The sequence below is a fragment of the Heteronotia binoei genome, chromosome 17, assembly GCF_032191835.1.
Source record: "Heteronotia binoei isolate CCM8104 ecotype False Entrance Well chromosome 17, APGP_CSIRO_Hbin_v1, whole genome shotgun sequence".
NCBI lineage: Eukaryota > Metazoa > Chordata > Lepidosauria > Squamata > Gekkonidae > Heteronotia > Heteronotia binoei.
In genome coordinates this window covers 3028075-3042236 of record NC_083239.1, presented here as the reverse complement: position 1 = coordinate 3042236, position 14162 = coordinate 3028075, and the positions used below count along the sequence as shown (strand labels likewise).

At 49.4% G+C, this 14162-nt stretch overlaps 1 protein-coding gene across 1 annotated transcript in view; it reads right to left on the bottom strand.

The window, feature by feature from the left end:
* Positions 1-9477, bottom strand: part of SEMA3A (semaphorin 3A) — a 302131-nt gene extending 292654 nt beyond the window's left edge. The window contains exon 1 of the mRNA XM_060258129.1: positions 9311-9477. Coding sequence (XP_060114112.1) covers positions 9311-9449 — 139 coding nt within the window. The 5' untranslated portion in view covers positions 9450-9477. The remainder of the gene's footprint in view (positions 1-9310) is intronic.
* Between the last annotated feature and the right edge of the window lie 4685 nt (positions 9478-14162).

The following is a 14162-nucleotide window of genomic DNA, read 5'->3' as shown; positions in this document are numbered from 1 at the left end:
GGGACCAGGAAGCTCCTTGTGGGGGAGGGCTATGGAAGTCCAATCCAAAGCAAATAGCCTGCAACTTTTTCATTCACATAACTGGGGAGGGATGGTGGCTCAGTGGTAGAGCATCTGCTTGGGAAGCAGAAGGTCCCAGGTTCAATCCCCGGCATCTCCAAAAAAAAAAAAGGGTCCAGGCAAATAGGTGTGAAAAACCTCAGCTTGAGACCCTGGAGAGCTGCTGCCAGTCAGGGAGGGATGGTGGCTCAGTGGTAGAGCATCTGCTTGGGAAGCAGAAGGTCCCAGGTTCAATCCCCGGCATCTCCAACTAAAAAAGGGTCCAGGCAAATAGGTGTGAAAAGCCTCAGCTTGAGACCCTGGAGAGCTGCTGCCAGTCAGGGAGGGATGGTGGCTCAATGGTAGAGCATCTGCTTGGGAAGCAGAAGGTCCCAGGTTCAATCCCCGGCTTCTCCAACTAAAAAGGGTCCAGGCAGTAAGAGATGGAGATGGAGGGACGGTGGCTCAGTGGTAGAGCATCTGCTTGGGAAGCAGAAGGTCCCAGGTTCAATCCCCGGCATCTCCAACTAAAAAAGGGTCCAGGCAAGTAGGTGTGAAAAACTTCAGCTTGAGACCCTGGAGAGCCGCTGCCAGTCTGAGTAGACAATACTGACTTTGATGGACCAAGGGTCTGATTCAGTATAAGGCAGCTTCATATGTCCATATATGTTCATAACAATAGAAGCAAAAGAAACTGGGCTTTTGTACAGCAAGCAAATGTGTGCCTTGGTGATGGAAAGTGCTGTCATGTCACAGCTGATTTATGCTGACCCCATAGAGCTTTCAAGGCAAGAGAGGTTTAGAAGTGATTTGTCATTGCCTGCATCCATATTAAAATCCTGGTGTTCCTTGGAGGTTTCCCATCCAAATACTAACCAGGACCTATGCTGCTTAGCTTCTGAGATCTGATGGGATCTAGCTGAGAAATGTTGCAAAATTCCTGCATACGCTCACAAAACCCCACTTGCATGTCTTCCAAGACTAGCGTCTGAATGTCGTTCCAGATCCTCTGGCTTTTTCTATCCTTCAAAAAAGAAGACTGCAACCTCCAAGCAGATGCATGAACTAACATGAATTTGGGGAGAATAGTCTCAAGCAAATTTTCCTAACATGAACTGATTTCCAACTGTGATGCTTTCCGATCTTTAATGGGGCTAATAAACTGAAAGTCGGTTCCAGAAGAATCAGGTCCTGTGCAGAGGAAGGGACCACAAGGACAGTGTTATCTGGAAATACTAATGGAAAGGCACGGTAGTACAGTAGTCTGAGTGCTAGACTCTCATTTGGGAGATCCTAATCCAAACTCCCACTTGGCCATGGAAGATCTTTTGGACCTGTTACGCGCTCAGTCTGATTAACTTCAAGGGTTGCCAACTCTGGGTTGGAAAATTCCTGGTGGAGCCTTGGGGTGGGGTTTAGGTGGGGGAGGGACCTCAAGGCAGGTTAATGCCATAGACTCCCCACCCTCTAAAACCACCATTTTCTCCATAAGAGCTGATCTCTGTAGTCTGGAGAGCAGTCGTATTTCTGAGAGATCTCCAGGCACCATTTGGAGGCCAGCAGCAGCCCTACCTATTGCATAGGGTTGGAGTGAGGATAAAATGGAGGAGAGAACAACGTAAGGTGCTTTAGGTCCCCACTAGGGAGGAAGATAGGATATAAACGAAGTATAATAAGCTTTAATAATTAGTAACTTTCCTGTTGACGGTTGTGTTAAAGACAAGATTATTTCCTAACTGATAACTATAGGATTTATTGGAAGGCTGCCAAGGAGGCCTGAGCCTCTATATCCTGTTTGCTGGCCTTTCAGGACAGTTGGTTGGCCATTGAGTGAAACAGGATACTGGACTATAGGGACCCTTTCTAGTCTGATTCAAGCAAGGCTCTTGTTATATTCTTACATTATATGACTAGCTCAGGAGCCACATATGGATCTTTCATACATATTGTGTGGCTCTTGAAACCCCCACCCACCTCATTGGCTGGCTTGGAGAAGGCATTTGTCTCTTTAAATCACTTCTCCAAGCCCGCCAGCAGCTTGGGAAATACATTTAAAGTTGCTTTCTTTCCACGTCTTCTCCCCCCCCCCCCTTTGCCTGCCTGTCTTCCTTCCTTGTCTTACAACTTTCAAACATCTGACATTCATGTCTTGCAGCACTCAAACATCTGGCATTTATTTTATGTAGCTCTTACGTTAAGCAAGTCTGGCCACCCCTGGGCTAGCCTCTGTTGATGACTATATTGTGGGCAGTGCTTTTGGATCGGATGTTCAAAGAAAATTGTGTGTGTTTAAAAAGAAATTACTCATTTGGAAAATGCATAGTCCATTTCTCCAGAGATCTGGCACAGGCAGCTAAAAACAAAAAGGGAAAATATCCATCAATGATAAAAGCAGTCAGAAAAGTCTCTAAAGCCGGTCCTCAGATGGAATGCCAGCCATAAAAACAGCAGCATAACTTCAGTTAAAAACGACAGCATAACTTCAGATAAAAGCTTGGATTAAAAAAAAGAAATGTTTTAGCTTAGCCCTAAATGACTAGCTATTACTGCAAACTTCCCTGGGTTGCTGCATTCCCCCCCTTTGCAATATCTTCTACAAATAGAATTTCACCAAATTACTCAAACGCATGAGGCAGATTCCCTGGCAACCTGTTATTTTGTTCGCCAGCACCTGAAGTGCCAGCAGGAAGGAGGGAGTGCCTGGGGCACACAAACTGAGGCATGTAGTTTTAGAATGGATTTTTTTTTTGTAAATCCATGATGTCACTTTTGCTTTTGCTTTCTTCAGTTCACCAGCATGGCAAACGCCTGATTGATACAAGGGCTTGCCAGGTGTGTCCTGGCAACCCCAAAATGCATGGGGGGGAAAATCCCTTTTAATGTTTAAGCTGTTTGCTTCATTAGATTCTTGCTATTTATCTTTTAATCTGGTTACTATTATTATTCTATAATCATTTGTATCAATTCTGAAGCAAATTATCTTAATATAGTTTGAATAGAACCAACAGGGGGGGGGGGGAAAGAAATGAAGAAACACAACTATGTTCCCAGTCATTTGTTTTGAAGTAATGTGCGTTCAATTGAGCAACAATAAAAAAGAAAAGAACCACATGGAATCTTCCAAAACATATTGGACAGTACTGAGACGTAGTCAGTAAACAAACTGGATGAAACAGATGCATTTCAGAAGCACGCGGTTTACACATGCAGAGGATAAGTATGGGTAACAAGACTTGGAAGGATCAGAAGCAAAGCCGTTGCAAACCAAGCCACTTAAGAGGACAACTAAAAGGTGGGATGGTTTGTTTCGTTCATAAAAACAAAAGAGCAAAGAAATAAACCAGTGGGGACATGAACTGAAGTAAATGCTCGATCAATAGAGACATCATTCTGCTCACCACTATAGCTGTAATTCTGCTAACCTCCATAGGGAGGTTCCACAAAGGCGGGAGGTACATCTGAGTGACGCAGCCGAGGGTTAGGCCACGGGTGGGTCTTTCCCACCTAGTCTGCCTGCTGCTGAAGGGAAAGGGTTTATTACAAGGTGAGAATTCAAGACCCATGTAACTTGCTCCACCCAAAAGGGTCTTTCACTCACATGCAGCCCCCAGTCATGTGCAGCTACAGCATGCAGCTGTATGTGAAGGGTTAGGGTTCCCTTTTAACAGTAGCTAAAGAGAGATAGCGAAGGGGGGTGCAAGATGCCTCTCCCTCTTTTTCTCCCTGCGCTCAGGAATGAATTCTCGCTACCCGTTTCAACCATGGCATATTGGCACCAAGTGAATAAGTCTTACCAGGATTCCTACTTAACCATAGATTTTAAATCAACATTAAAAATCAGCTTTCAAATTCTGCGATTAATATCAGTGTTTCTCACTGCAGGCAAGAGAGGTAGCAGGAGTTTGGTACTGAGAGGGGATAAGGAAGGGGGGGGGAGGTGGGCTTTTCCACCCAGTTCCCAATCTCTTCCAGAGTCTTTAAAAAAGCCTCAGTTTTGCATTTGCACCCACCCAACATGATCAGTAAGACGATATATATCCAAGGAAGAACGGCTAGCAACAAACACAATGAACTGTGAGACTGAATGCAGCACTAAGTATTGATGTAATGGGGAATGGCCTGCTTTCTTCATGTTTCAACTATTTATGCTACTCATCCACTGAAAATGTGCTTTAGTGGTGTCAGTGGATATATTCAAGTCTGAAGTACAATGAGGTGATAACTAATGAACGCTGCCTTTAAATGCTTTCCTAAACTCCATGTCCAGGTCTTGGGTGATTTGCTAATTATAATTCACAAAATGAAATGACCACTTATGAGAAGGAGAGGGGCTGTGCACATGAAAACCAGAAGGCCCGAAGAATTAGTTTGTGCCATAACACTATGAGAGGGAAGTTGCGTGCCCCTCCAGGCTTCCCACAACTCCTAGGCATCCCATTAATAGGTTATGGTCATAGACAGTTTGTAAAGAAGGTGGCGTGGTTTTGCACAAAACAACCTGCCTGTCCCACATTGGTCTTGTCAGCCACCAGCGAGCCTGCAGCAAACGTGGACTATTGCACCCTTCTTAAATCTTCGTTCGCGAAGCCAAGCCGAGAGAGAGAGAGGGCGTGGTTGTGCACAAAACAACCTCCCATAATTCTATACCAATAGCCGTGACTTTTTTGGTAGAAAAAAACCCCAAGCAGGAACTCATTTGCATACCAGGTCACACCCCTGGTGTCACCATTGTTTCACACCGAGCTTTTTTGTAGACAAAGCCCAGCAAGAATTCCGGCTAGCTTACACCTAACTGATATAGGAAATTAAATGTAGCTCTATCAGATTTTTGCTATGCATACTGCCGCAATGCTTAAATGTTTTAAATGTTTAAATATCTTAAATACCTAACTTAAAATTTTATGTTTGATTTACCTGTTGTAAGCCGCCCTGAGCCACCTTGGTGGGAAGGGCGGGATATAAACCATAAATAAATAAAAAAGGAATTAATTTGCATATTAGGCCACATACCCCAATGCCAAGCCAGCCAGAACGGCAATCCTGTGTGTTCCTGCTCAAAAAAGCCCAGCCAATAGCCATGGGCGTTGGGATGTTTTTTGACAAACAAATGGTTAAAATATTTTCATGGTTCTTTGATTTCTGACATGTCCCCAGTACCCACAAGAGTCAGTTGCTGAAAATGTCCATGCTGCTCGCCATTGTTATATCACTCTCAATCTACATGCAATATTTGTTCTAATATGGCACAAATGTCTGGAGGACGGGAAGTCACAAGGATATATATTTTAAAAGCAAGGTCACAGAACATGTGTCTGTCTGGCAACCTGAGTAATGGCGGAGTAACAGTGTTCATTTCAGAGCGAGTGACCAACAGGAAATTAAGGCCGGCACAGGTTGATACTTTTACGAATTGTCTTTTAAAATCAGCAGAATTTTTTTTCCCATTTTAATCGCACTCGGATTTAACTAGTCATTAAAATTCACTACTATTTTTCGTGACGACTGTTTAGTAACAGCTAGTAACGATCGACTACAAAGTATGTATTTGATACAAAACCCCAGCTACGCGCATGCCAAATAAAAAAAGGAGTGATCAATAAAAATTGGGGGAGGGGGGGGGCGCGTGTTGTGTTCATTTCACAGTTCATTTTAATCAAGAATCCTCTCCCTGAAAAAGACTCACCAAGTAGTCTAGGAGAGATGTTTTGCATATTTGAAATAAATACAGAGCTGGTGGTGCCATCCTGGAAAATCCACCATGACGCTGGGGGCGTATGAATGTGCTGTTGAATAACATTTTCCCTGTTAACTCACCAAGAACTCTTAAAACGACCGCTGTGCTCCTTTCATTGAGGAAATATTCACAGCAAGAGCCATTAGAAGGGCAATTAATTACCCAAAGCTTTATTAGATTACCTTCTTTATTCTCTCATGCCCCTCAAGAACTTGATATTTATGACTTGCCTTGGCATCGCAAGAACACATCCCAAACTCAGGTTAGCACCAGTCTGATCATCCAAGAACTCTCCGCTATGCAAAATCCATGTGGTCGAGAGTAAGCAATGCCACAATTAGCAGGAACAAGAGTAACAAGCATTTAGTTAGCACGTATTCAGTGCACTGCAAGCGTTTCAAATATTCCACAAACATTCTCTGTGAAGCCCCACCAAACAATGGGCACATCCACAAACCAATTGCCCTTTCATCACACCCCCTCCAGCCTACAAATAGCAGCTCTCCAGCAGCCCTGGCCCCACTCAATGCACAGCAGCCAAGAAGGTCAGAGCGCCTGCTCCGGCTGCAACGCCACTGAGGATGTTCTCCGCAGCTGAGAACGAAACGTCTGGAAGGAAAACTTTCTCCAGTAGAACACGGCACTTGAGCCCGAAAGATTCTACAAACCCTAATTCTCTGTGAATCACAAGCTTAGTTTTAAGCTTGGGCTCAAATAGCTCATGAGGCTTGGATTATTAACATTCTTTTTCTGCTGCTAGCTTAGTTTTAGCACAGGGAAATTCTGCATCAGCACAGTGAAGGGAATAGATCTGGACTACGGAGGTCTGTGTTCAAAATACCTGGTCCACCATGAAATGTACTGGATGACATTTTAAAAGTTGTTACCTCAGTACAACCTTCCCCGCAGAGTTGTTTTATAGTATAATCAGTGCCTGCCCTAGGACGCATGGTGCCCCAGGCAGGCACCCTACCCAGTGCCGCCCACCCCCACCTCCTGCCCTCCCTCCGCCCCACTGCGCTCCGTCGCATGCTCCCGCCCCCCCAGTCTGCTGCAACAAGGCTGGGCCCTACCAGCTTCGAGGCAGCTGTGCGTTTTTGAAGCCAGCATGGGAGGAGACTTCTTCCCGTCTCCTTTCTGGAACCAGAAGTGAGGGGGAGTGAAGCCTCCTCCCACAGTGACTTCAAAAAACGCCCAGCTGCCTTGAAGGTGGTAGGGCCCAGCCTCATTGCGGCAAGCTTGCGGGGGGGGGGGAGCATAGCAGAAGGGAAGGGGCTGGTGGTGGCGGCAGCAGCAGGGAGAGGCAAACTAGGCGGTTGTCTTGGGCACCACCTAGTTTACCTAGTGGGCGAGCTGGCCCTGAGTATAATACCACAGTGTGCACCATCCTAAATTCACTGGAAGGCTGGAATACAAGTGGGGTAAGAAGAAGACATTGGATTTATATTCCACCCTCCACTCAAGAGTCTCAGAGCGGCTCACAATCTCCTTTATCTCCCTCCTCCACAAAAGACACCCTGTGAGGTGGGTGGGGCTGAGAGAGCTCTGACAGAACCTGCCCTTTCAAGGACAACCTCTGGCAGGGCTATGGCTGACCCAGGGCCATGCCAGCAGGTGCAAGCGAAGGAGTGGGGAATCAAACCCGATTCTCCCAGATAAGAGTCCGCACACTTCACCACTACACCAAACTGGCTCAGTAAAAATAGCACTTGGGCTGCGTACTGAATTGGATGTAAATCCCACTGAGTCCAAGAAAGATATGCAGCGCTCTGAATTTTTGGTGCCCATTTTGGTACGCAAGACTGAATAAATAGCAATGTAAACCACCCTACGGGTATCAGCTCAATGAAAAGAAGAACACAACATACAGAAGCAATATGGCAATATTGCCTTAATATCTCACTCTGCATCACTCATCAGTGATGAATGGAATGGATAATGGTAATTCCTTATGGGAAGTGGTGTTAAAATGAAGGCTTCACTTAACTTTCAGGAAGCTACCATAGTCCACTACTACCAATTAACTGCTATTCATTTTAAAAGAATGTTGTGAACCATCAACTGAATCCCCCTTACTATAACGACGTTTTAACAGAAACATGAAAGCAAATTGGATCACAAACAATTAAGTATCCATTTAGGGGAGCCAATATACTGGTGCAGCAACACCTTACGCCAGCAATCAAAACTCAGTCAGTTCACTTGAATTTATATTAAGTATACAGTAATCTCCTCGTGACAAATTTATTAGCTTTTCCTAGGAACCAGGAAAAGTTGTTTACCCACCCAGTTTATGCCTATTTTCGAAATGGCTCATGGATTTCACAATTACATCAGAACGCAGGAACGTTCCAAAGGCTGCTTCATTTACCTAGCAAGTTTTTTTTTTTAAATGTCTGTCTGGAGATTGTTAGCTCTTGTGTCCTTTCCTTCAAAGTAGCTTTACTGACATCAACTGAGCTACCCCCATGTAAACAGCCTGAGTAACTTAATTAGTATCAGAGCCTAGCAGGTTGGGGGGAGGGAGTGTGTGTGTGTGTTTTTGCTTTTAAACTCCTGCCAACCCAAACAAGAATCCTCCCTAGCATGGAAACAGACTCCTAAAAACGAAAGATCTTTGGGGGGGGGGGGGGTTTCCTGGCACAACATAAACTGCAGAGCCACGGAACACTGTGCAAAGGGGCAGACATCTCTGACCACAAACACATGCTCTCCCTCCCCTCCACAGCAGAAAAAAAAAAAAAACACCCAGCTTTGTTACTTGCTCACATCTGCAGCCAGAATACTCCAAAAGTTTTTTTGTTTTTTTCCCCCAAAGGGTGGGTTTTAAAACGCACTCCTCCTTTTTTTTTTTTTTTCCATATGCCCCAAACGCATCGCGCCTTCACTCTGCTGCATGGACTTCGGTGTGCTTTGAAAGGCGCTGGCAGAAGCCTGGCTCCCCTCGGCTTGACGAGAGAGGCCGGGTTGCAGCCGGGGCACGGCGAAGGCGCTGCTCTGCCGTCGCAGCCCGGTTCCTCGCGAGCCGCCGCCGCCACTTCCAGCACCGGCGAAGCTGCTGGAGACAACGCGCGCCCAGCAGGCAGCAAGCTTTGCAGCGCCTCGAGCGCGCGCCAGCGCTCCATTCCGCCCACCTCCTCCTCGGCAGACTTTCGCGGGGAGCCCCTCTCTGCTCTTCCTCGGCACTTCCCCGTTCTCTTTGCAAGCCCCCCACCCCACCCCGCCCCCCAGGCTGTCAAGACGAGCCTCGCTGGAACATGCATGACGGCACGGTTAACTCCTTCGTGCTGCCAACGAGCCCGTCTAGCGCGCAGACACGAGCGGGGCTCCTCCGGCATTCCGGGCCGGGGTGCAGATGGACGTCTCAGGAACGCACCCGGCGGCTCCCCGACGCCCCGGGCAAAGGCTGCTCGCCGAGCGCCCCCCGAGCCCAGCCCGCCTTGGGGGCCCGCGCCGGGCAACTCTTTTCCTTTGTCTCCGCCGGCAGCGCCCCCCCTCCCGGCCCCACGCTTGCAGCCCGCCCGCCCCGAGCCTTACCTTTGTAGGTTAGCCTGAGGCGCGGCACGCTGCTGCTGCTGCTGCTGCTAGCGCCCTGCTGCGGAGCGGTGGCGGCTCCTCGGTGGGCTGACAGCACGGCTCCCAGCAGCAACACGGCGCCCCGGCCCAGCCAGCCCATGCTGCGTCCGCGGCGTTGCAGCGCGCTCGCTCCCTCCCTCCCGGGGGCCGCCCCCCGCCCGCAGGCCCCGAACGGCGCTCTAGCAGCCGCCTCGCATGGCCACGCCGGAGCCCCCGAGGCTGCTAGCGCTGCTGCCGCGCCGAGCTCCCCCAAGCGCCGCCAGCGACCGAGGCTGCCTGCTTCGAGCCGCGCACATGGAGCGAGCCGGGCGGGTCTCTCCCTCTCTGCGGCTGGCCTCCTCCTCCTCCGCCCGCCCGCCCGCCGGCCCGCCAGGCGGCTGTCACCAAAGGCGGCTAGCTGCGAGGAGGGACCCGGCGGCGCCCCATTCCCCCTCCCGAGGCTGCTCCGCTCTCCGCCCGCCTCCCGGCCCGAGGGGTGGAGTTGGGGCGCCCGAGCGGGGAGCTGCTTTCGCGCCAGCAGCAGCCCGGCGGCCGCCCCCCGCCCCGCAGGCGCCCAGCCCTGAACTCCGCTGTGGAGGGCCGAGGGAGAGGCGGGGGGAAAAAGAAGGCAGGCGAGGCGAGCCGCCCCTTCCCACAACTTTGCGCCGCGACTTTCCTCCCAAAGCCCTCCCACTCGCCAGCGGGAGCGACGCCTGCTGCAAAAAAGTCGCCTTCGAGACGCGCGGCTAACGCAGGCCAGGCAGGCTCGCTCTCTCTCCCCCCCCCCCCCTTCCGTTCCGTTCAGAACGGCCACAGTCTCCTCCCGCTGCTGGGAAGGCTGCGGGAATGCGAGAGCCCCTCGCGGGCTCCCTCCCCCACCATCTTTGTCTCAAATGGGGAAAGGAAGATCCAAGACAGGAGGAAGGGCGCAGGCGTGCGCGTGCACACACACACACCCGCACACACACAAACTTGGAGCGCTGCCAGTCTCAAGGTGAAGCCTACAGGTCTCCTATCATTACAATGGATTGCCAGACTACAGAGATCCATTCCCCCTGGACAAAATGGCAGATTCAGAGGACAAACTCTAGGATAGATCAGATTCTAGGTGAAATCTCTCTCCTCCCCCCCCCTCCACCCCCCTTTCCTCTCCACCCACAGCACTCCCAACCTCCAGGAATTTTTCAACGGAGAGGTGGCCCACCATAGCCTGGGGTCACCGCCTTCAAGTCTTTTTTAGCTGAAGAAGAAGAAGATATTGGATTTATATCCCGCCCTCCACTCCAAAGAGTCTCAGAGCGGCTCACAATCTCCTTTCCCTTCCTCCCCCACAACAGACACCCTGTGAGGTAGATGAAGATATTGGATTTATATCCCGCCCTCCACTCCGAAGAGTCTCAGAGCAGCTCACCATCTCCTTTCCCTTCCTCCCCCACAACAGACACCCTGTGAGGTAGATGGAGATATTGGATTTATATCCCACCCTCCACTCCAAAGAGTCTCAGAGCGGCTCACAATCTCCTTTCCCTTCCTCCCCCCCACAACAGACACCCTGTGAGGTAGATGGAGATATTGGATTTATATCCCGCCCTCCACTCCGAAGAGTCTCAGAGCGGCTCACAATCTCCTTTACCTTCCTCCCCCACAACAGACACCCTGTGAGGTGGGTGGTGCTGGAGAGGGCTCTCACAGCAGCTGCCCTTTCAAGGACAACCTCTGCCAGGGCTATGGCTGACCCAAGACCATGCTAGCAGCTGCAAGTGGAGGAGTGGGGAATCAAACCCGGCTCTCCCAGATAAGAGTCCGCACACTTAACCACTGCACCAAACTGGCTCCCCCTGAGAACCTAGATGTCTTGTCTTCCCCGACGGGCTTTCTTTTATGTTTGTGACCATTTCTAAGAATAAAGCAACCCAAACCGCCACCCCTTCATCTGCCATTGTCGATATAAGTGTTCATCAAGAAACCAGATTGTCTATTAAGGGCAGTAGCCAAACACCAGTGAAGGAAGGCTGCAATATCTGTATGAAAGAGGTCCGTACAATGGGAGGACATGTGAGATGGGCAGCAGATGTAATTTCTTCCCGTATTAGCACCACCCCAAATGGAGGTAGTGGCCTAAGGAGCAGTGGTGGGATTCAGCCGGTTCGCACCGGTTCTGTCGAACCGTTACCTAAGGTCTTATTGGTTCGGCAGAACCGGTTGTTGGCCGGCGCCTGGTGTTAATTTTTATCTAGAGCGTGCAGCTTGCAGCGGTAGCTGCTAGGCTGCTTTCACTCCGTTTGCCTCCCTGGGAGGAGGAGGCGGAGTTTGCCGGTTTGGGCGCGCAAGCTTGGGGGCGGAGCAGAAAGCGCAGAAGCGCCACTTGGCCCAGCCGGTCCCGCAGCTCCAGCTGCAGTCGGTCGTCCCACGAAGGGTCAGTTTCCAAGCCCAGAGCGGGAGACGCGGCCTCTCCTCCTCCTCGGTTTCGCCTTCCCTCTCCAGCAGCCACGGCCCCTGCTGAGCTCCAGCGCAGGCGACGATGCCGGCGAGTCCCGCTCCTTTCTTCGCGCCTGCCCAGCGGTGGGGGTGTGACTTGGCGGCTCTCTCGCCGTCCTGCCCCGCCCTCGCTCCTCCGGGAGGAATCGGCCGCAGAGCGCGGGGGAGGCACAGCGAGCTGTGCAAGGACTTGGCGACGACCGCCCTCCGTGGCTCAAAATGAGAATGTAATTTGCTTTCAAATCTCCCAGAAAAGATCAGAATCCAAGAAGCAGACTGTCTGGCACCCTAGGTATGAAGGAGGGGAAAATAAACTGGGGACACTCAGTACCAGCTTCTTATCACTGAAGTATGTGTGTGTGTGTCGGTGTGTGTTTGGTATAGTGGTTAAGTGAGCTGGTTTGGTGTAGTGAGAGAGCTGGTTTGGTGTAGTGGTTAAGTGTGCGGACTCTTATCTGGGAGAACCGGGTTTGATTCCCCACTCCTTCACTTGCACCTGCTGGAATGGCCTTGGGTCAGCCATAGCTCTGGCAGAGGTTGTCCTTGAAAGGGCAGCTGCTGTGAGAGCCCTCTCAGCCCCACCCACCTCACAGGGTGTCTGTTGTGGGGGAGGAGGGTAAAGGAGATTGTGAGCCACTCTGTGACTCTGAGTGGTGTAGAGCCAGTTTGGTGTAGTGGCTAAGTGTGCGGATTCTGATCTGGGAGAACCGGGTTTGATTCCCCACTCCTCCACTTGCACCTGCTAGCATGGCCTTGGGTCAGCTATAGCTCTGGCAGAGGTTGTCCTTGAAAGGGCAGCTGCTGTGAGAGCCCTCTCCAGCCCCACCCACCTCACAGGGTGTCTGTTGTGGGGGGGAGGAAGGTAAAGGAGATTGTGAGCCGCTCTGAGACTCTTCGGAGTGGAGGGCGGGATATAAATCCAATATCATCTTCTTCTTCTTCTTCTAACACACACACCTATACACACATGCATAATTTTTTAATTTGGAAATTGAAGAGTTTGCCAGGTAGCTTTCCAGTTACCTGGAAAGACTATGAATGAGAACCCATAAACCAGTGTGTACCATATAAGGCCCCCACACTAAGCCCACTTCCATCTGAAGTGGCTGTTCCCCGCTGTGCTTAAGACCCTCTTTACTGTCTCTAATTGGCTATTTTCCCTTCTGCTCAGTCCCCTCCCTTCAAGTGTTGATTGTTTCTGGCTTTCCATCCAAGTTGACAGGGTACAAAGAGAATTGGCAGGTTCAGGAAAAGGGGACTGTAACATTTTTCTCTTCTCTGTGTGACCCCTTTATGACTGATACCTCACTAGCAATTGCTCTGCCCCTGGGCTACTGCTTTCCCCAACATTAAGGGAGCTTGGATTCTTAAAAGCTTATACCTTAAAAAATCTTGTTGGTTTCTAAGGTGCTGCTGGATTCAAATGACTTTTGATAGACAGGGATAAGGAAGGGCATAGCAGTAAATTATGTATTGGGGGATGAGTGTGGGAAGTTCACTAAACAGACAAGCTAGATGCAATGAAGATCTAGGTGGACTTCAGAAAATGGGGCCAACCATTTTCCAAAGGCCATTAACCATAATAGCACCTTGGTGTTCAGAAGAGGAATCCCTCTGATAACCTACTCCTACAGTGCAAAGATGGTTAAGGGTAAATCACACAGCTGATGATGCTCGGATAAAAGCAAAGAAAATTGCAAGTGAGGATGCCAATCAAACAGCAATATGGAAATATCTTCAATAACTGACGGGTATTTAATATTATAAATCTTTCTTTAAACATAATCTAGTTGTCTTTACCTCTTTTACTGTTCTTATTGCAGTATTTAATGCGTGAATTATGAAACTACCTTTTGGCATATCTTTTGGTATAGTTAAAATGGTCATTAGGACATAGAACCTGTTGTTAATTTATTTGAATCCCACCACTGCTAAGGAGGATTTATTTATTTATCATATTCCATTTATATGCCGCCCCTTCTCCAAATAGGACAGTATACAATGAATTCAAATCATAAACACTGAACAGTTTAAAAATAAATAAGCTTCCCAATAAAATTAATAACAGCAATACAATTCAAACTGTCGGTGGTCGAGTTCCAGTTGAGCTACCGTGTTGCAGGAGGGGGAGGGGTGAGAGTGCCAGCCAGGTGGATGCCATCGCTGCCCTCAACCAAACATCTGGGGGACAGGGCCAGTCCACCCACTAGACAAATTAGGCATTTGCTTGGGCGCCTGGAGGGGGGGGGGGCGCTGAATTGTGCTCTCCCCCTGTCAAGCATTGTATATTTCTTCTATATTGTAGCTGCCAGATTTGAGAACTGCAACTAACCGTAAATTAAGCTTAGGGACATCA